Source organism: Atractosteus spatula, chromosome 8 (genome assembly GCF_055471065.1).
Source record: "Atractosteus spatula isolate fAtrSpa1 chromosome 8, fAtrSpa1.hap1, whole genome shotgun sequence".
In the NCBI taxonomy this organism is placed as follows: Eukaryota; Metazoa; Chordata; class Actinopteri; order Semionotiformes; family Lepisosteidae; genus Atractosteus; species Atractosteus spatula.
The window spans coordinates 36,802,649-36,826,948 of record NC_142713.1 but is presented as its reverse complement, the minus strand read 5'-3'; the positions used below and the strand labels follow the sequence as shown (position 1 = coordinate 36,826,948).

Sequence of the window (24,300 nt, the reverse complement as noted above, 5' to 3'; positions counted from 1 at the left end):
TGGAACAAGGGTTGTTTCCATTTTATCACAATACAAATATATATACTGTATAGGCACCTCAGTAACATACTGTATAGTATCTTTCAAATAGGGTTTTCTATTTGACAGTTGTATCTTCATGATTATAATTTTACTCACATTGATGTAATAAATCACCATAAAACTGTGTAAGTTAAAGATTTAATAAAAGACAATACCCATTTTTATTTAAATCAAAAATGTATATTTTGTCATAAAAAGTATATCACATCATAGTCACTGTTATCATCTATTCTACTGTATTTTCTCCATTATAAACACCACAGGTGGCATTCTAGCTTGCCTATGTATGTAATACAGCACAGAAGGTATTGCTTGGGACCACAAGGATAGTTCCACTACTCTTTACATATATAACAGTCAATAACAGAGACGTATCTTTCTTCTTTTTCCTTATTCCATTTCCGCTATGTTATCCTGTACCCAGGAATACCACATTTTGAAATAGTAACTGCAAATAACACTTGCTGGTACATTTTCTTTTTATGCCACTTAATAGGAACAGCAAAATAATTAACAAATGAGATCTCCATTCACTATGTGTGTGGACCCTCTGCATTTGTATTAAAACGTTCCAGGAAGTTGGCGTCAAGGCATATTAAGCACGATCAATACAGTCTTGTGCTTTTTCCCCTCGCTTTGTCAATTTTGTATAAAATCAAAATGTCTTGAAGTTATGTTTTATAAGAAATTGTTTGATACATCTATTACTGTGGCTTTTACCTCCACAGCTGCAGGCGTCCCTTTTCCAGAAACCCAGAGGGTCGTAAGTGGAGAATATAATTCATCTATAGCCACTGGTGAAGCTTTTGAATTGGAATTTCTTAAATTTCCTAAAATGAAGTTGCTTTTTAGAAATGCAGAAATCAGAAAGCAGGTCACAAATATCACACCCAGAAGTACACCGAAGAGAGAAATTAGGGTTGTGTTCCACTTTTTGCTCATTTGTACTGCAAGTTCTAATTCTTTTGTTGTTACATTGACACATTTCTTGTTGTTTTTCTGGTGGATACTGGGAATATTCACACATACTTCATACTCTGTTGAGGGATTCAGGTGCGTTAGGTTGTAAACTTTAACATCAGATGGAACTCTAGCAGTAAATGCAGCTGTGGGATTGTTTGCTTTTGTTGTAGTAGACCATTTGATATTTGGAGCTAAACTGTTATGGGATGCCTTCCAAGACACCAAAACAGAATTTGGATGTACAGATTTTATTTTTATATTCAAAGAGCTATTAGCAGGCTGTGGAAAGAATCCGTTGACCTCTACCAAAACAGTTTTTAGGTCAGCCCCAACAAGATTGTGAGCAACACATGTATACAATCCAGCTTCATGTTCGGTGATGTCATAGATGTCAATTGTTCCTTCAGGATGCATATTGTACTTATCAGAAACTGTATTAGGCATAATTTTATTGCCAGACGGTGTGATCCAGTAGATGTCTGGCTCTGGTTCTGCAAATGCACGGCAATGTAATGAAACAGAACTCCCATTCTTTGTGTTTATATGTGAAGGAAAACTCTCTGGTGAAATTAGTGGGAGACATATTTCCATCATTTCTCTGAAGTGCACTTGCCTTACATGTTGGCCTTCATATTCAGGTGGTTCAACACAAAACAATGAATCAGGCTCCATAAATCGAATATTAGTTTTATTCATGTTTATCCAGCGGATGACACAGTCACATCTGATGGGATTACTGTGCATACTGACTTCTCTAAGGTTAGGCAGTGATTCTACTGTAATCCGATACAGGGCACTCAGAGCATTGCTGTTAAGCATAAGTGTTTCTAGTCTGGGCAGTTTGTAGAAAGCATTTGGATGGATATATGATAACTTGGGGTTGTTGGTTGCTTCAATTTTTGTTAGTTCTGGCAAATTATTTAGGGCAAAGCTGTCAATTGACACCAGTTCAGGCATGTTATTTATTCCCAGCTCCTTTAAATGTAACATATCCATGAAATCCCCTCTTTGTATTCTCTGAATAGGGTTCTTGTTGAGATCCAAAAACTTTAGGCTCTGGACCTGCTGCAAAGCAGCATGGGGCACTTTTGTGAATGTGTTGTCATAAAACGAGATGCTCTCCAAATTATCAAGGCCACCTAAAGCGTTATCAGGTAATTCAGTTAGGTTCATTCTTGCTAAAACTAGGCTGCGGAGATTGATAAGCGGCTTAAAGTTCATATCTTGGATTTTGATGATTGGATTTTCACCAATCATCAGAATCTCTAGTCTTGGAATTGCCTCAAACCACTTGCTGCTGATCATCTGCAACCTGTTTGAATTAAGATGGAGCCTGAGCAGATTGTGTAGCCCTGTGAAGGCTCCTGGTGTGATAATAGAGATCAGGTTGTGATTCATGTAGAGTTCTTGAAGATTTGTTAGTTTATGTAGGCAGTTGTCATGCAGTTTGTGAAGCTTGTTTTCCTCCATGTGCAGAGACAAAAGTTGAAGCAGCTGTCCGAGATTGATATCACTCATTGAGGATAAATTGTTTTGAGATAAATCTATCTCAGTGATATTGACCAGATAGTCCAAAGGATTCTCAATCTTGGCAATATTGTTAGTCTGTAGCAAAATGACCTGTGTGTCAGCAGGTAATCTCTCAGGTAAAGCAAGAAGTCCTAAATCATTACAGTCGACTGTAGGAGCTTCCATATAAATAGAGTTTGGACTGAACCATGGTCTGATTTCACATACACATGACTGGGGGCAATCCACTTTCTTTTCTGTGGTACTTACAAAAGTAGTCATTGCAAGCCCAGCTAAAAAATAAATATGAATTGATATTTCCTTCATCTTGTACTGATTCCCTCCAGAAAATAATAGGTCCTTAAAGAGTTTGCAGTTTACTGCTGCTAACTTCACTATCAAACAGTTGTTACTCAGCAAAAAAAGAGTCTCTGTTCATTGATTGGAGTCCAAAATGTTTGTTGTCCTTGACTGAAAGGAAACAACCTTTCAATTTCCTTGTCTAAAGTTTTCATGCAAGCTGAATATTTGAAGGTCAAAATCATAGGCAAGTGAAATATGCAAAGATTTGTATTGGAGATTAATTTCTGTACATGATAATTGTATTATCTTCCAAAGCTGTATATGATGTTCATCTTGACCTGAAAAAAAGAGAAAAAAGCTTAATTAGAATAAAAAAATGTTGAAAATGTGATTAGAGAAGGAACTGTGATCAGCAAATGCTTCCACCACTTTGGACAGCCAAGGCAAAGTCATTAGCTATTGTTCTGTTTCCATTATGACATGAGCAATAATGCACTAAATATTTCCTGCATGTATTGGACATATAAAATGATTACTAACAATGAAAACCAAAACATTTCTGAAGGATTGCATGTTCATTAAGTGTCTAATACAAACCTAACTCAACAATGGTACTGGATATTTATTTTATAATGATGGTACTGGCAGGACTATAGTGTGCCTGGCCATATGAATACTGTATCTATAACATTTATACTGCCACCAGGTCCTGCTTATGGAATCTGTTGGGTTTTGGCACTTTATAAAAATGACTTGCTGGTTTGAGATGACTAGTCAGTGTCCTTCTTGTGAAAAATGCTATCTCAAATTAAAACTGCTGAAGTTGGCAGGAGAATCATATTGGGGTCCCTTGGACTGTTCCTGTTTATTCACACAAAGGAAAGTATTGATCTTGTGTCCTGGTTGATTATTGGAGATTTTACTGAGATGCTTACTATATGCTTTTTAATGTTCTAGGTTAAGAATCCCAATGTCTTTCCCTTAGATTGATTAAATATTTACCTTTAAGAATTTTGCAGTGCCTTTTAGTTTCAAGTGAACTTCGGATATTGTGACTTAATGACAGCAAATGTTTCTGTAAAATGTAGGCACAGTAGAATTTATCTATTAGAAAGAGATATTTCAGGCACAGATAAGTATGACATTTAGCCAAACAAACCTCTTCACCTAAGGGACACTTTTGTAGACAATATCAATATGTTAAATGTTAGCTAACATCTTTATAACAACATGGTCTCTAAAATGAATCCAGCTGACAAGAAGCAGCAGCAGGAGCTGTTAAACCATGCTGTTTCTTAGTATTCTGTTTTAGAAATAATGAATAACTAACTGGATTTTTTGTCTATAGCAATTATATGTATACACTTTCAGTTTATACAAATTCTAATTCTTGAGTACTTTGTTTGCACTTGGTTAAAACAGTTTATTTTATGCAGATTATATTGATGTTAAACAGATAAAGAGTATACCTTCTCTGACATGCTTGTTGCCAAATCAGACTTTAATATTTTCCACTACAATCCTTAAAGACAAATATATGGAAAGCTTTGATTCCAAAGACAAAGACTAGGGACCCTCCAATCAAATCAATATTGCATTACCACTTAGAGGTCATGACAGATAGCCTAGTTTGGATCGCATACAGTGATCTTCATGATTTTGGATTTGTACCACACTTATATTTAATTAGGTAGATGAATAACACTTTCTCATTACATAAAAAGAAAAACAGAGCAATTTCAAATAAATAAAGTATTTTTTCTGAAATCTGTCTAAATTTGATATGAATATTTTTTTACCAATTTGGCATTTTGAAAACACAAATCAAAGAATTATTCAAGTAAGTCCTTTAATTTCAATACACATTTAAAGCATTTAAAATTAATTATGAATAATTAGTGAACCACAACATATGATTTTAAATCAAAGTTCAGGGTTGGTAGCTTATACAAGATAGAGCCATAAGTAAGAAGCAAGAAAACAATAAAATAAAACAAGCAAGTAAAAATATGGACAAACAATTGAGAAAATGAATCAGGCAATTATTTCCTTTCTATTTCCTTTCCTTTGCTCAGCCCTATATTTTTATTCTTTGGAAACAGTGATATAAATATTGCTGTTAGAATGAGTGGCAAGGAAGCAGAAGCATACTGCTAATGTGTGGAAGGTGGAAGTAAAAAGAAAAGGAACGTTATTGTATTACTTGGGAACAAAAGCTTGATGTTAAAAAGTGATTTGAAAGAAACGAAAGAACGTGATTTCATTCGTGCTAATGGCCTTAGTGGTGTGTATTGTTACAGAAGTTTCTAATGAAAAATGTTGTCTCACCCCCTCCACTGCAGAATTTCTTATCGCTTAGTGATATACTATAAAGACTAATGTATACTGTATTATGCCTAGTGTTATTTTTCACTGTTTATGTTAATTCCCATTGAACCAATGATTTCTATAATGCAATTTTCTACAATACAGTGTGATTTTTATTCATTATTATTAATCTGAAATACAAGTGGCTATACCATAGAATAAGACAACACTTTTATCAAAGAAAAGAAAACAACGTTTCTTAAAAGACTAAGGTTGCCAAGGGAATGACACTAAGACAGTGCCTTGTTTTAAACCTCTGCAGTGTTTTTCTACATTTTTAATCTGATTGGTTGATCTTTGGCATAAAGTGTTTAAACTTTGCCTCCTTAATACAAATATATGGTGTGCTAAACAAATGAAAATGTTAGACCTTTAAATCCAAGCATTAATTATTATATAGTAGCTTGATTTACATTTTAGTCTCTTTTTAGTTTTTTTTACTGATTGTGAATAAACCATACATTAGTGGCATCCCTTTTACATCCCAAAATATAGATGGTTTGAGACAGCTACAGTATTAACCCAAAAATACAAAAGTACAATTTAGGTATATTGGATAGTCATAAAAATCTTAAATTCTTACATATTACTTCCATTCAGTTTTGGCAACATTACTGTATGTAGCGCTCTCAGGTTCACGTGGGTATGCACCCTCACCACTGCCGCCTCAGGTCGGCGCCCCCACCGCTGGGGATTCGAACCCAGGCCTCCGGCGTCACTCAACAGGGACCCAGCCAGTTAAGCTAAAGGGAAATCTCCCCTCAGCCCGACGGCTAAGGTCCCTGCTATTCACGAGAAAGGGCGGTGACCTCACCGCGTTGGTAAGCCGGCTCAAACAACCTGCAATGGTGGCCGTATGCGTTACAATTACTACAATCAGAAGTTTAAATATGTCATGGCTTCTTGACTAGGAGTCAAGGAGTTCTTGTTTGTAATACATTTGTTTCCTCTCACCTTGCCATGTAGTTTTAATCCATGGTTTAAAAAAATAAAGTTTGTGAATAAGACATTCCAGTGTCTGTGTAATCTTGTAGTCTTTTAAATTCCTGTATCGTTAAAAGGCACCATTCATGCTAATACTAATTCCTGAGGTACTGTAACAGGGCATTGTCAAATGACCTCTTTCCAGAAGCATTAAAATTCTGTATTCTGCACAGTGTGTGAAGAGCATACCATCATTTGTTTTTTGCATACAGTATTTTACACCAATTAAACTGCAGCTCAGAAGGCACAATTAGTGTTTTTTTAATACTCTATTTTCCTTAGAAGTGGAAAGATAAATCAATTGACAGTATAGATCTGTATTTGTTTTATGCATACTGTTAATAATTGTACAACTTACAAATTTCAATAATTGCTACCTGTTCCACAGTCCTTTAAAATTGAGTGAAAAATACGGGCACAAGGACAGATCGATAATAAAATCTAATTATCATCACTTTTTATTCCACTGTTGTAACAGCTTGTGCAGATCAAGCAATGTGTATATATATTTTTTCTGTTTGTGTCTAAATGGATGGAAAACTTGGGTTAGGGCTTTGTTAAAACAAGAAAGACTAGAGATGAAACCCAAATTTCTTACTAATGTAAACTGGCCTTTTCATTAAAAAGAATAATCTTTCTTAACAATTTATTGCTTTGTTTTGGGCTTAATACATACAATAAATTTCAACTTCTAAATTATACAGGATTCTCCTTTAAAACTAAACTGTTTCTTTGTAACTAGAAATAGATTCTGTCATCCATTGATCAATATTAATCTTATGATTACAATAAATTACTTTCTGGCTAAGATTTTGAAACACTGCAATACGAAATATATGCAAATATGTGATGTTTGTGGCAGCATACATCAGTGCTGAATAATTGGACCAAGGAAGTCTTTTTTGTTGTCCTTGGTCTGCTCAATTTGCGTTTCACAGCAGTTAAGATTGATCTCTGAAAAATCTGTACAGGAGACAATAAGATTTAGATTGTTTCCATTTTTCCAGTCTGCTTTGTACTCTTCAGAAAAGAACAGCCCATTTATTTTGTTGGCAAAATACTGAACCTTAAGATGCTGTGGCAAAACTTTCGAAAGAACATACATCCTAAACACCATTAAATGAATTCTTGCACACTAACTCATAAAATAAATATCAAATAAATGTCAATAAGTAAGACATTTTTGGTTTTATTATACACATTTTTATTATTTTTTTTATTATTGGAGGTCCTGTGTATCTGTACTGAAATGTTTGAAAAATTCTAATATGAATAATTAACAAGTATAGTTAAAAACATACAGCCTAATACAAGCATACAGTATAATGAACACAAAATCTAAGATAGAAAACATGTTATGCGTTCTATCTTTATTAAAATATAGTTAGAATAATAATGGCAACAAACACTAGTGGAGGCTTTGAGTAGATTGATGATTTACTTTATACAGTATACTGCATTTGAAAGTGCAATGAGGCTTTTACGGTATGTTGTATACTAGGTTCAAATAACTTGAATAACTTAACACACTGTACAGTAAATCATCCATTTCGACATTTCAAACAATCATCCTACTTAAGCTGTTTGGAAAGAAAATATGAAAAACAAAACTTGTTTATCCTGAAAGATGTGATTTTTAAATTCTTAAATCTTACGATCTTATCAGAGCTTGTAAGTACAGCAAGGTTTGACTTGGTAATAGCATGGGAGACTCCCAAGGAAAAGCAGAATTTTGCTGTAAATGGTGTTGCGGACCAGCAAGCAGTGCTCTTTACTCTGGACTATAGTCTCCAGACCCATGCCCCAGTATGTTGACCAGGAACACTATGCTTTAAGAGGAGCGGTCCGTAGGATGAGATGCTAAATCGAGGTCCAAACTATTTAGTAATTAAAGATCCCATAGCGTTTGAAAACTTGACCAAACTGACCTACCTGAAGTTTAATTTCTTGCTTTACCATCTGATGTGTACTGATTGTGTACTGAAACGGCCAGTGCATAATGTTGCTGTGCATCACCCAGGTAGGTGCTGTACTTCAGTGGAAAATCCCATGGATCTACTCCTACATGCTTAAATATAAAGTGCTTTGGGATCCTTTGGATAGGTATAAAAAGTAACACATTATTATTATTTCATGTAGTCACTGCTAAATGTGCCTGAGAGGTCTAAAATGTGCAGCCATGTATGTAAACAAGTAATGAGGACAAGAAAGAGATATACATTTTTTGTATCACCATGACACGAAAAATCAAAGTTAATATCGATCTTTAGGCTTAGTAGTGGCAGAATGCATCCTCTGTTTAGGAGACACTGATATGGTAATTTATTTGGTTACAGAAATCTAAAGCAACAGCATTCTCACATCTTTACTCCAGCATATCTACAGTATGACTATTGACAATGCTCAGCTTTGCTCAGGGCTATAGGTATTCATTAACTTAAATGTTCAGAAATATTTTAAGTAATATTTTACTGTAAAGAAGCCTAAAGACAACATTTACGACAATGTCAAATAGAAAAATAAGGCTGGTGGCTTACACATAAAATTTACAAATATAAAGTTAGAAAATAGATATCCCTGGATTCTGTATTTTATAAAACAAATGCAAGTGTCTGAATTCAGAGATCACTTCACATGGCTGTTTTATGCATTATTTAATCTGTGTGTATAATGGAGAAAATCTACCCCATTATGTGAAAACCATAACAGAATGCTACAGGAAGCATATTGGGATAAATTGATATGTCTTGTCATGGTTGAAAAAGCATTTCCTTTCTCTCAGATATTGGACCCATTTTTAAAGGATCTATTGAGAAAATGTAAATGTCCATCTAGTCATCAATGTGATATTAAAGATTAATATTCAATGAAAATATATTTTTTCCTTTATGGTTCAAGAACCTCAATAAAACCTTCATTAATGTTTGGTTTCATCATTTGTATTACATTTTGCTTAATTTATGCTTAGTCTATGTGTGTTATATATTTATTTTCTTTAAAAATAATGAGAATAAATTAAAATGTTACTACATATCAGTATTAATAGTATGCTGCATTGCAGAGGTTACAATAATAAAGTAATTATGTGATACTGGAACAACTTTCTTTTGCTCATTGTAAACCTAAATTATGTCAATTAGGTATAGTTAATAAAAGTTAAATCCTGGCATTCATACACTTACATTACAAGAACAGTGGAAAAAATATGTCTTTGAACCTGGTAAAGACAAATAGATTAAATATATTTCCTTTGAAGTTTTTAATCTTACTTCAGTTGACTTTGAACTGTGTCTTTATCATGTAAGACTAAGAGCATGCGTTGATGGTACTGTAACTGCTTATGTCCAGTTATGGATAAAATGTTTGTCTAACACTCGTTTTACATTAAAAGGTCAAAGAAATAATAATAATAATAAATAATAAGAACATAATAATAAATGTATCCAATTGTATCTTTTTCTCTTTTTCAACATACGTTTGGATAAGTACAAGAACTGACAAAAACATTAAATTACTGTATTTTAAAACCTGACATACAGTATAGAGATATGGTTTATTAATGTATATTGATACAGAAATTAAGTACAGTCTAACAGATTTAATCAAATATTTGATCTCAAACAAAATTAGAGATGTGCTGTTGATCTCACATCAGGACAGAAATGCCGACCATGGCAAGACATTATCGAGATTTCAAAATATCAACATATCCAGATATCATATATTCAACTGTGGTCACAAATAGTGCCCGGTTTTTTCCCAATTCACAGGACTTGGCAACACAAATACAGCTGCAGAAGAAATGTATAGTATGTGTACCTCAATGCATAAAAAGGATCTAGAGCTGATCTGAACCTGTGCCATTGTAATCCTAGCACTGTGGTCTTGCATTGTCCTGCTGGAAGATCAATACTTTTAGATTGGCTTGCTCGTTTACGGACTTTTTAGTGTATCAGTAGAAAGATTGCCCTCAGTCTGCAGCAAACATACAGTATTCTTGTGTTAAAGGAGATTTATTCCCACTTCATCACACTTATACCAATCCACTAGTTGGCATGGGAATGTTTACCATGGTAGCACCACATATATCTTCCATCCTGTCAGTCAGGGCAGAATGGTATTCATCAGTGAATAAAACTCTCTAGTACTTTCTCTACCACCGTCAAGTGTTCTCTCATCCACAGAACATGGTGATTTAGTCCCTCTAGCTTGTAACTCCTGGATGGCCTCAGGACATGCAGACCATTTAAGTCCTTCTGCTAATGAACATTTTTTTTCTTCCTGGAATTTTGCATGCTGTAGCCCCTGCAGTCTGACAATGATTGCACAGATGGATGCAATGAGTGACCCAGGTTTCTGTGGACTACTCTGTTGATTTGTAAAGCAAACTTTTAATTCCCTGACATATCTCATGTGTTCTTATATTTAATATCATACAGTACCTTAATGCAAATTGTTAATCTACTTGTTTTGTCAATTTTAATTAAATGCAAATACCAAATACTGGGAATCTGGTATTTCTTTTAAATCACACAGCATCAGTAAGCACAGTATCCCGAGAAGCAGTTCTACACAATAAACAAAATTATTTAAAAGTAATAAATAACATTATGCAGGGGCTCAGTGAGCTGTTAACGTGAAACCTACAGTGTATTCATTGAACACCTCATATCTCATATATCTTGACAAATGTTAAAAACAATGAAAAGGTGACACTTAAACATAATAGTGAGGAGAAGGCTTATCTTGAAAATTGATCTGGAATGATGGAGTCCTGCTAAGAAGACCCCTTTGCATCAGAAAAAAACAAACAAATTCTGACATGACCATGTACATAAAAATCCATCCATAACCAGAAAGACATCAGCAACCTAGAACGTATCCTGGACTCAAGGTGGGAATCCTGAACTAGAGATAACTGAGCCTAAAAAACAACTTTCCCTGATACTGTAAGTCCACCTCCAGAAGTTTCAGAATATGTTGCAAAATAAAACAAAAACTGGAAATGTTGAACGGGAAATGCAAATCAAAGAATAGTGCCAAAAACAATAAACCCATATAAGACTTTTTGTAGTTTAAGATGTTTTTACTGTTAATCACACAAGATCCCTTTGCATTTTTCCCTAGTGGATAGCTATGAACATGGTGTGGTCGCTTAGCCTTAGACAGTGATTATTTCTACAGTACTTCCAAGAAGACCAGGCACCTTGTTAATAAGATAAACAGCATTGCAACATCTAAGGGCAGAACTTACATTTAAGTTCATCCTTTCACAGTTTAACCTACAATCATTTCCCTCTCCAGTTAAGTGGGCTAGGTTAGTTCTTATTCCTCCACATTGTGTGCTGTGCAGTAAGAAGCTGGCACAAAATAGCAGTCATGCGGTGTACCACCCTAGTGGGAGCTGTGATGGATATAGTGAAGCTCCTCTAACATGAAGTGAATTTTGATATTTTGCTATGCAAAATGGAAAGAGTGTGGGAGGCATGGTGGTTATCAACCCTGCCTCACTGCTCTGCTATTTTGGAGCATTTATCTGTGTAATTTGTATGTTTTCCCTATGTTTATGTGGAGATTTTACCAGGTGCACCTCTTTCCGTCTGCCTCCCAAAGACATGCACACTAGGATTGATGAGCTTTTCAAATTTAGCCCTTTCGAGGGAGAGAAAGATTTTTTCTCATACAGGATGGGGAAGGAAAGATTATTTTTACATAAAAGATCTATTTTTTAATTGTTCTTGTACTGCAGTTCTGATGCAGGAAGCCTAACTCTATTTGTTATACTCAGTACTCTTGTAACACTATAATACCATTCTCAATTTAAAGTAGTAATTCATTAAAAATCTTATTTTCTAAAATAGAACAATTATGTACAGTATGTAATATGCAATATCAGAAAATACCCATAACATTAATTTAGGCATTACATCATTACAACAGGAGTTCAGAGTGAAGTTCTGTAGTCTTCATACATTATTTATGATAGACTGAATAAACAGTAAGCTATTACTTCAAGTGACAGATGCTTATGTCAACTGCATTTATTGATGCATTGAAAAATTTCCGATCTTGATATATGCAACAGCCTGGTTACACTTACAGTAAGTCCTGTTATGCAAGGCTGTATGTAAGAAAATAAGGCTATATGTAAGAAAATACACAGTAAGTAAGGTTCAAAGGTTAATATCTTGAATAAAATGTGCATTATGTTGTTTCTAGTAAATATGCAAGTAATAACTAAAATATGCCCTTTAGCATATAATACAATACTTTGTGATGTATGTAAATGCTGTAATTTTTTTAATTTACTTTTAATATCTGTCTTATTATGTATGTAGTATGTAGTTCACTAAATTTGGTTCTTTACTCTTCTTTAATTGGTATGCTATCTGGGAGAAGAGGTATGGTTATTTACATATTGTTAAAAATAAATAATAGAACTAGCCTATGGTACTGTATATACCATTTATGAATTCATAACCTATCAGCATCTTGTAAAATCCTGTCTTTATAACCACAGCAATTATGGAAACACTAATTATTTTGTGAAAAAAAATTGGGACGTCCTGATTAGTTTTTTCTCTCTCATTCTGTCAGTCTTTTTTCTCATGCATCAGTTCACAAGGGGGCATCTCCATTATTTGTAATGGAAAAAGGCATTCAGGGAATGGAGAAGTCAGACATTGTTTCTTGTCACTGGAGCAACAGACAGATGAGAACCAAAGCAGAACAAGCACAGAAGAAGGGAAGAACGTCAGGCCTTGGCAATCTTTCTCTTTCCACTTCAGTGCTTAGAGAGACATTGATAAAAACTAAAAATGCAGCAGTTACACTGCAGTGTTCCCTACTGGCAGAAAAGCAAAGAGTTCAGAAGGGCCAATTCAAGTGTAGATGGGAGTGTGTTCTGTACGAGTTATGGAATATTATTTTTCAGACCAATTGATATAATTACAGATTTTCTCAGAAACTATACTAAAACATTTCTAATGTGCTGATTTGGTTTGTAAATGTTAGCAATAATATTATTATACAAATGCACCTTGAGTATGTGTACCTTGAGTACACGTTATACAAACACTCTTAAAATATCTGCAGATGATATGATGATCATTGACTGATGTATACTTAGAAGAGCAGTATCCACGAGATACTGAAGTGATTAAAGAACAAACAAGATGTGATTTCATTATTGTAATAAAGAAGCTAAAATGATAATGGACTTTACATACTATAGCAGAAAGATTGTATGCATTGAACCACCAAGAAAATACTGAGCTGTACTGATCCCAAAAGAAGAAAATGACCATGAAGAAAACCTGTAAGATTAGCAAGATTAAATTAATGTGTTAGAAGGATCAAATTAATAAGAACAGATTAAAATAGGAGTTTGGGGGAAAAAAAACATGGGAAGGCATTCACCCAGCAGTAGATCAAATGACCTTATTAATGCATATCTAATATACCAAAACAAATGAAAATTAAGTTAGTAAGTTCAATAATTATGTTTATATATATATTTCTGTATGTGTGTGTCATTTTTTATATTTTGTATATTAACACACTGTCAGTATGAAGATTTCTGATAATTAATCCCAGAACAAACATTTCATTTGTCAAAATACATTTACTACTGCTAATAATGAGAAAGATTGAATAGGAAAGTACTTCCTTTGGGGTTTGCTACTACTGAAATTTTACTTCTGCACATTTTTATTATTTTCCTGGTTATTTAAAGTCTTGACAGTCCCCGTATGACATATTTCCACTAAATTCACACTATTTATGGTACTATGCAATGTTTACTAGTCAGTGTTGAAATACCCAACATTAAATTTCTAAATGCTTCCAGCTCAAATTGTTTCTACAGTATATGGATGTTTTAGTGTGTCCAGGAACACTTCAGTGAGCATCAGAATGAGTCCTTACAAGTTCCTCCCCTTCTTGTACAAGAGAAAGGCACAGGAGGCCAAGTACAGACTGATTTTAAGACCATCAGCTTAGCTGAATGTTTTGGGACACATGATTATCACGCAATAACTTAATGTGTTCCAAACTGCAGTAAGGTACAATATATTTTGTCTTTGGATTGCCCTTTAATGTAGGAAACATTTATTCTCATTCTTTTTGAATGCTCATATAATATTTGACAAAATTGAACCCATTACATACATTAAAAATGCAACCAATATAGTATATTTTATGTTCACACTACACACTTACAAATGTAGGCATTACAAACACAACAAATGTGTGTTAGCAGCAATAGCATTTATTGTACATACACACACAATTTTCCTCTGTCTCTAATAAATGGAACATTTGTGGACAGGTATCCAGAAGTGTTGACTGCCAAGTGATAATTTGTGGTGAAGAATAAGTCATTAGAGTTAACTTGCAGAGAAGGAGAAAATGAATATTCTGGTCTCTGCAGTGTTGCAAATTAGTTGCAGTGACTAATCACTGATCATATATTACCACACTGTAGTGTAACTGTCATTTTTAATTATGAATCGAGTCTTGATTTGTTCTTATTTTTAATTATGAGTTTTGCTCATCTGAGCACTTCATTAGTGATAATACATTTTAAGTTAAGATCAGATAAGATATGTCCAGTAACTAGTTCTTCAGAACAAGATTTATTTTTTTCCCACTTACAACATCTCATTCTCTTAATATCATAAATTGTAGTAAACAAATAGTGTTAACATAATTTATAAATGCATTATTATTTTAAGAAAATACGTTTCTACAAAGGTGGTTATCATGCTTTACTTTTCTGTATCTGTATTTGACTTTGTTTTCCAGCATTTTATGTTGTACAAGAAATCTGAACGGCTTACAGTAAACCTTCTAAATGGCAGTATCTTTTAGAAAAGTGTGATTTTTAGTTTAAAATCATTGTCATACCACTTTGGATATTTACAAGACAGGATAATCACTGTACACACTGGGCTTGGGATCTTCAATACAATACACAAAACAACATACTGTACATCGTGCTATAAAGCATGCCAACATTTGCATCTAATATTATAATGTGGTGAATATCAATATTAACACTGCTCTTTTTGCTACCCTTCACTGTAATAATAAGTGCTTGCATTTCTATAGCACTTTTCATCCCAAAGGATCTCAAAGTACTTCACATATACAAGGGGATCCACTTCATCCACCACTGAAGTGCAGCACCCACCTGGGTGATGTGCAGCAGCCATTATTCACTAGCAGCCCTACTACACAAGTTCTATTAATGGGAAAGTTTAGGGAGGCAAGATTGAGCAAGCCCAAAGTGGAATTTAGTCAGGACAATAGGGTTAAACTTACCACTACTCTTAAGAACTAACTTCAATGACCAGTTAGAACATTTCTGTATTGACCAGGCCCTATTTTACATAGCTACTGAAACAAACTTAAAATATTGTTCCAAATTTACAGTTTACAAAAAAGAAACAACAAAAAAATACATAGGTCGACCACACTTTTATGACCACACAGTTTAAACTTCTAAAATGTCTCATGTATTTTAACATGAACAGCCATATGTTTCTTCAATCTTATTAATTTATATTGAATCTGTAGATTATTAGCATCATCAGTATAATTAGGCACTTTGCAGTTTGGCAAGACTTTCAAATAGGGTTATTCTAACAGACATTTTTTAATACCTCATAAGTTGTTCACCACTTATATATTACTTTGAGAAAAGCCCATATGAACTTTTTGGTTTGTGTCGAACATAAACTGTCCTTTTGGAGGGAAATCAATAAAGTGAATTATTGTCTATTACACTGTAAATTGCTCAAATGGCAAAATCTTTGATCTTTAATTCAAGCTTTTGCATAAAGGTCACTGTTTATCACATGACATTATTCATGCTGTTTTGATTTCAAACTTCAAAGAGACTGATGTAGGAGTAAAAGATGCAGATACACTAGCTCAAAGAAGACATTATTTAGCACTTACTAATGCATTTTCAGACAAGATTGAAAGAATTGTGAAATGACAAGCTCAGTGTTGACCATCATGCTTTTTAGATTCTAAGAGGTTGCTAAACAACAGAGTGACAGAAACTGTATGACTCCCCACAGTATTAATGCATCATATATTCATAGAAGCTTTGGGAAGGGGGGGGGGGGGGGGGGGGTATTGTCAATTTGCATAGTGGTTCCCATAATACTGTTATCCCAGAACAGTCCTTTAAAAGATTAATGCATCGTTGTGTTTAAATGTTCACGACAGTTGTTTTGACAGTAATACTCTAGCACAAGAAAAGAGGAGCATTTAAAGTAACATTATTTGCATTCAGTGTTCACCTGTATAGTTTTTTAAAATATATAAATATTTTTTGAAATGATAGTCCATCAAAAATAAGAAATTTACAATGCTTTTGAAAAATTCATGTACCTGCTACCAGCAGAATAATCCAGTATTTTCCTCCAAAAAACATGGTTTGTTTTTCTTTGTAATGCAGTATACCCTACATGATATGTTCTGTATTTCTTCTGAGTTTTAATTCACGGGGTCAAAAAAATATTAAGTGTACCATTGTCAATGCAAAGCATTCAAAAGAAATGTAAAGGGAAATTAATTGTGAAGTGAAACTGACATCATGTCATATTGCTGTGGTACTGCACTAAAGTTGAAATGCCATGGCTTTCTTTTTTTCTTGAGTACATTATTCACCATTATAATAGGTCTTTTTCTTATCAAATGTTCTTTTAATATCAGTTTAAAAGAGGTTCTATATTCATCCATTTGTTCTTATTCAGTAAAAAGCAATGGAAAGAAAGATGTTTTCTTTAAAGATTTGTAAATTATTATTTGTGCTGCGAGGTAAATGAGTAATATTTTTATTTTACAGTACATGATGGATAGTTATAGAAAATGCTCTTCCTTTATCAGCAAAGTAGTTAATACACAAGCAACTCGGATGCACTGTAAACATCCCACTGTTACCCAAGTGTCTGTTCTTGAAAGTACAGTACCATGGGATTGTATTTGCTCTGTGTTCATCCACTTGTTTGCTTCTCATTTGAGCACCAATGTGTTCTTAATATTAATGTTGTAGATATATACCCAATGCAGTCACTTAAAGGCCTTTTACATTATTTTCCATAATAATTATAACCAAACCTTAAAGCCTTAGAAGCTCAAAGACTGGTCAAATGTTCAAATCTGTTTGCTAAAATTAAATTATCCTAATTTGTGAAGTACAGAAAATGCATGCAGGTTAAGGGATCAATCACCAGGTTTTGTTTCATAATTACAGAGAAAAAAATCAGTTGCAATCTATTTTTTGATTTGTAGTGATGATTATTACATTGGCAGATATTGTGGCAAACCAGTTGGTTGAGTAAGTGCAGATGAGAAGCACATTCTCTTAAAATGGTACTTCTCTGTTTACAAGGTGCTGTGGGTTTATGTGCTGTCAGATTCTGATAGAAACCACACTTACTGGAAGGCCTGGGGCCCAAGGTGAATGTGGTATAACTCTTCTCCCTCCACCAATGATAGGAATCATTCTTCTTAGAAATAATGTGCAAAATTATCCTTTTTTTTTACAGCTAAGTAAAACTTAGGCCTTTTAATACTAATGTGAGTCCCATTCCAGTTTTGAAGACCAGAGAATGTATTTTTAAGCTGTTTTTATCAGCCTGGTATTTTATTCTTTTTATTCGCTCAAACATTTAAAGCTTCCAAAAGCAATCTGATTCTTTGGCATTCATTTTCTACAAATCAAGGCACGCAGTCAAGGGAAAATGCCTCACTTTAATAAGAGGCTCACTGTTCTTCAACCTCTGAGGATCCTCATAATTGCACTCACAATACATCCAAAATGGTAAGTTAGAAAAACAGAAAAGGCTGAATTGTGCAGCGCTTACATTTTGTAGTAACAGTATATTTGAATTAGTTTCCGGTAAAAAAGGCAATTCAGCGGGTTTATAGTCAGTATTTTTATAGACATGCCCAGCAGGGGTCATCTATTACATATCTCCCCCTTTTAGTGTGAGTTGCATAGAAACTGAGAAGAATCAACAGTGCCTGTGCATACAAATATCTAGCAGAATACATGAGAACTCAATGAGCGACTACCTCAGGGGAACCCTGAGTTTTGTGAAAAAGTTATGAAGAATTAATTTAGTTGATTATTTATCAATGTCAGAAGGGACTCAACCCAGTAAGTCACTTCCCTGGAGGTGGACAGGCTATGTTTCAGCAAAAGAGGAAATCCCCCAATAAACGAGTTGGCAGGCAGTGCCTTTATACAAATATTATCCTGTAAATGGAAAGCAGTGGTCATCCATTCTAAGCTTGTAGAAGTTGGTGGTGATACCAAATGTCTACTACTGTGATCACTGAGACGAATATAAATAAGACAACAAGTGCTGGAATAATAATTTTTGCTGTAATCAAGCTGATATGAAGATTAATGGAATGCGTACTAGGTATATACACATGTTTTTGAGCATTTTATGTTCTTGGTGAAAAATAATGCTCTTTACAGGATTCTCTTGATGATCAAGTCAACAAAATTAATTCTACCTTTAACACACTATGACCTCCTTCTATCTAATAGAAACATTTTCCAAATCACAGAAGACATAATCCTACAAAGCCGTGGAATACATTACAGTAAACAAAAGGGAGAGCCTTGCTCACATTCTGTTTTGGTGGTAAAAATATTTTCAAGGGCACATTAGCATCTTTTTTTTTGATAAGCAAGGCCCTCTTCTCATCATTAAAAACACAGTGTATTTTTTACTGTTATTTACCAGCTTGCAGTATTGTTTCCACTCAGTCACTGGAGCTTGCTGTGACCTCTTGTATGGAGCCCTTCACAACCACTTCCCTCTATATTCTAATAGCATCTCAACTAAATGAAATGTACACGGCTTCCCAGCTTTTTTGCACTAGCTGAAGAGTGGGTGTCATTATTAGGTATCTGTCCCCTCCTCCCCCTGCATGCAACATTGATTTCCCATTTAGTTTTTCTAGGTAAAACAGAGTTCATTACATAATGTAGGCTATACAGAGTATGCATAATGAAATTTTCAGTGAAATACTTCCCCTAAACCTGCACTACTGTGCTTGCAAATAAGCAGCAAGTCAACAATTTATTAAGAATCAATGCTAAGCTGTTAGACAGCTCAAGCTTATGCTTTCAGCTTTTCTAAGTTTCCGGTTAAGAGCACTACACAGCAAATGTGTCACACCAACTGCTTTTTATATGTTTTATTTACACCTTTGTAAAGCTTTTTGTGAAAGGCTGTGGCCTTGTCTTCATTCACTAATTGAGGATGTTTTAATTATTTAATTAATGAATAAATAGCATTCTTAGTTACTTTGTTTAGAGGATATGTTTAGTTATTAATTTAGCTATTTGTTATTAAAACAAAACTGAAGGGAGGTGGGTACATAAATATCTTTCAGTTCTAATAATTATTTGTATTACTCAAATAGAACAGTAATTATCCTTTATTCCACATTTCTTTATTTTGTTTGTACTCTCAAATAATACATTGCAGCGTGAGTGTTATGTGATTTATTATAAATCAAGAAGACTTCAGACTCTTGTGAATTTCCAGGTCTATATGGCATATAAAATAAACTTTAATATCATGTTGGAATTTATTTAGTTTATGACACAACAGTTTTTGAACTGATAGCCTATATCCATTATTCCTGGTATGGAACTCCCAGAAGACCCTCAGCAGCACAAGGGACAAGGTGAGACTACACCTGGATGTAATACCAGTCCTTTACAGGGCTCACACAGACAAGCACAATGTCCTTGGAACAAAACCCACATGCATATGAGAAAAACATGCAAACTCTACACAGAAAGCACTCCAGTCTGGAACTGAACCTGGGATGTAAGCTGGGACGTAGCAGCACTAACTGTCAAGCCTCTGGTATTGTTAATCAAAAATAAATCTGTATTGTCTTGTTTTGGTTCTGGTTCAAAAATTATTACTAGATTAGGTATAATAGCATATTCAAGCCACTGCCAATGTAATGCAATGTGACTTTTACTTTCAGAGATAATAACAGGCAAACACTGCCATTTGAATGGGCTAGCAGCTTTTTGAATGCCTTTATTATTAACTTTGAATGCCTTATCCATGAAGCAGAACTACAGTGACAGTAGAAATGCCTAGACTCATACAATTCAGTGTAATTAAGTTGTGCACATTTTTAAGCAACACCTATGAATATGTTTTATTGCCATTTAATTTACAGAAGTAAAAAATAATCATTTCAGCAAATATTTATGATTGTAAAATACTTGCAACTGTTTACTTGTCAGTTTAATGTGCATTAGGCTTCTTTTTTTACAGATTTGTATTTGGGCAGAGTTTTTCCTTTTATACGGTATGAGGTCTTGCCCATGGTTTGTAAGTATGTACTTTTATAAAATTATTTGAAGAATATATGTAGCTATAGTGCATAGTAGTGTTGTTTTCTTAAATGTACAGCATTTGTTTTTGTACTAAACAGATGGAATGTGTACTTTTAACAAGAAACAGCAGCCTTTTTTGTTTTCTTGTTTGTGTAAGAAATTGGATAGCTTTTAAGATTCTGTCAGATTACAAAATGCTTATCACTGGCAGTCCGTATTTGCAACTTGTGCTAATTTTTGTATTTTGTATTTTTTAATATCACAGTTAAATCCTTATTTTTGTATTGAGGTATAGTATGTAAGCTCTCCAACTAGCTTTAAAGTGTTTAGGGCATATAGGTTAATAGTAATGTGCTCTCACGTGGAGAAAAAAAGCTACTGGCAGAATTGAAATGTATTTAAAGGTACAAAGGTAGAAAGTAGGGGTACTTGTATTAATTTATTGAAAACAATGTAGCCATTTGTAAATCTGGCAATGAAACATTTAATTATTGACCTGCTCCAAACCTGTTTGAATGTGTGAGAAGTAATTTCCTTTGTTGTTCTACAGTTAGTAAAGGTTTTAAGTTTAAAAATCATAATGTAGTATTTACGTATAATTATGGAGTCTAAGTAGTTCACGTAATTGTGTGCCATTATAAAGTATAATAACAGCATTAGAAATACTGTAATTGTTGTTGCATTTTGCTTGAACTTGAGTAGCCAGCACATAGTATCAATTAATTAGTTCATACTGATTGTCTGAATTGATCTTTTAAGAGCTGATGTATACACAAGTTAAAATTTTGTGATATTTTATTGAGATACTGTACATTGTGAGATGTTATAAGATACAATGATATATTTTTATGACAAGTTCAGCATGTGAACAGTGACAGCACAAAATGCAGAACAATTTATTCAAAAACAAATACTTTATAAATGTAAATGTGTACACTGTTATCATTTTCATTTTTGTTTGTTGCATTTCATTTCTTGTAAACAGCTTTCTTACTGGAAAGAAATGCCTCTAGAACTTTCATTTTTCACTGAAAGAAGTGAACCTGTTGTAAAACTCATTCATTTTGTGGAGAGGAAATCGAATGTGGGGCCATATTGTCAGAGCTACTTTATTGTCATCATTTACAAAGGTCATCTGAATTAATTGACTCCTTACCATATGAATTGTTAAACTCCTGGCTTTCTGACAGATTTGCAATAATGCAAAAGACTTGCACTCTGTGTGAAACCTTTTCATTTTACTTTATGTGATGAAAACGCAAAAGCATTTTTCTGAAAAGCAGATCGACACAGATCCACTCTATAGTTAAATGAAACAGGGGCTATTATTTTCACAAAACTTCTGTCAGCACACATGGGGAACTGGTATGGAATGCTAATTGTGGAACGTAACACTGCTTAAAAGAAGAAAGGAAGAAAATAAGGCTAAAAACAATTTTCAAACAAAGCAAATTTTAGGGCATGTTAAACGCCTACTACAACTTTTATGGTTTTTAGACTAGGCTAGATAGATGGTTGTATTTGGCTTGGATTATACAGTGCAGTATTCATCTGTCTGAAATATGATTGCTAATCAACATGATAAGATAAAGCTACAGAGAGGTCAGCATCCATACTGTATTTGAAAGTTTATTTACTGTAAAGTGAAAGAGATCATATCAGAGATCTGCCTTTACTACTATAAATTAATGTTGCTTATTTGAGATGAGGAAATAAGGCAATGCTGTGCCTACAGTGCCTTTTTAACACAACAGATCAATAGATATTAATTTATACATAGATATATTTCAAAATTTCTAATCAATTGCTTTAGCAAAGATATATTCTCAAACTATATATTCTAAAAGAAATGTATTTGTAAGAAGAGAGTGTGCAGGCAGGGATTACTGCACCTCTTATCTAACACAGCAGGGTATAGAAGGAACTGCGTTTTCATTAAATGAATAAGTGATTCTGGTGAATGAAGACTAAACATAAAAGACGTCTTGCAGTGACAGTGTTAATTATGTCAGATCTAAGGACACATCATGCAGATTTTATTTAAGTAACTGGCTCAAATTTAGTGTGCGGTACAGTTGTGTGTTAAAAGCCTTGTGAAATGATACATGATTTTATAAGGACGATGATGCGCTGGAGCTGACTATTCTGATTGCAACAGGATGATTAAAGGAAGGAAAAAACTCAATCACAACCAACCTGCAGACATAATCTGACAGAAATTCCATATGTGTGCTGGCTGGAGATATCCTCTTACAGCCTCTTTGATAGGTGTTCTTTTTTGGGCCATGTGCCATACAAAAGCCTAGCACTGATATGTACTTTGATCTTCCTCTTAAAATCATACTTCAGGCTCTGTGTTTTGAGTTTTTCAGATGGCACTTCATTCATAATTCAATTCAAATAGTTCTTCATTATGCATACTGGTACGGACCTCAAAAGCATTTCTAAGTCTGATGGACTGAGAAGATCTGTTTTAGTTGGATGTATTGACACCTGAAATTGTATAGCGACTAGAATGAAAATAAAGCATCAGCAAGCCAAGGGCAGCTTCATACAAAACATTCATTTTTGATAGCCACCAGACAATTTCATCTTCCCAAGCCTGCATAGCACAGCAATAGTCTCTTACCCTGCTGATACATAAAACTGCACCTAATTCAGATAAAATGCCTGCGATTTAAAACAAAATATTAGCAATGGGTATTTTCTATCTTTGAAAGCCAGGTTAATTTAAAAAACATTCTTATGACACAGGAAGCAAACCCTTTCACATATAAAATATTACAAAATTTAACAGAAATTAAAACTTACCATTATGAATGAATTTCCTTGCATACAAAGTCTAATGTATTCCTTTTATCTCTCCGTTTGCGTTAAGCAGTGGATCCGTGATGCAAAACAGCCTGTGTAATAAAGAGTAGAGTACATATATTTATATAAATACATATCCTTTTTTTCACAGCAAGAGAGAAAACTGCCTTGCTTCCAGCAACAATCCCGTTATACTTGCCACTGATCTGCTACAGCCTGCCAAAGGCACACAATCCAGAGCAGGGAACCGTGGATAGCTCCTTTTATTTCCCCCTCCTCTTTTCCACAGTGGTTAGTGGTGCATCATTCACCCGATCAGCTGTCACATTGACATGGTGCTGCCTGCTCAGCGGTCATTAATAACTGAACACCCCCCACTCCCCAGAGAGGAGCCAATAGCTTCTGAGTGCTGAGGTACAGTGCTTGCAGCTGCCTGCATCCGGTTGGCTGAGCTGGCCTGTCTGTTAGATGACACTATTCCTGAAGGACTTAGAAAAAAAAAAGAAAAAGGGAAAAAGAAGGAACAAATATATGTTCCTATTAGTGCTGGCATCCTTGTTACAGACTCTGAGGGTTTTCTAAAGACGATATTGGGCAAATGGCTCTTCTAGAGGGGAATTAAGGTTATTGTTCCTTTGAAAAGCATAGTACATCTTTTTCACTCACTCTGATGTCAGCTGCAACCTGTATTCCTCTTCCTGGAAACTCTTGTTTAAATGAATAGCTGAGTTTCATCCTTTAATTTTGTATTGTTTGCGGAAGAACACAAACATTAGTGACTTGCTATAGAGGATTGCTATAGAGGATGTATAGCCTTTTTTTAAAAATGCAGGACTACTGACAGCTGTTTTTACCTTTGAACATAGCCTTCGCTAACCTGTTTTGCTTTTTATCATGCACCTGAAGAACAGAATTAAAAA

General features: G+C 34.2%; 2 protein-coding genes across 2 annotated transcripts in view; one reads left to right on the top strand and one right to left on the bottom strand.

Moving 5' to 3' along the window:
* immp2l (inner mitochondrial membrane peptidase subunit 2) overlaps positions 1–24,300 on the top strand; it is a 441,617-nt gene that overhangs the window by 257,985 nt on the left and 159,332 nt on the right. The gene's annotated exons all lie outside the window — the stretch shown is intronic.
* lrrn3b (leucine rich repeat neuronal 3b) lies at positions 169–23,749 on the bottom strand. Its single transcript, XM_088923165.1, has 2 exons — positions 23,381–23,749; positions 169–3,155 (listed from the first exon to the last, which is right to left on the bottom strand). The coding sequence occupies exon 2, from the start codon at positions 2,839–2,841 to the stop codon at positions 721–723; it is 2,121 nt and encodes a 706-aa protein (XP_088779291.1). The 5' UTR covers positions 2,842–3,155; positions 23,381–23,749; the 3' UTR covers positions 169–720.

Coding starts and splice junctions, on each gene's coding strand:
- lrrn3b (XM_088923165.1), bottom strand. CDS start 2,841: ATGAAGGAAATATCAATTCATATTTATTTTTTAGCTGGGCTTGCAATG.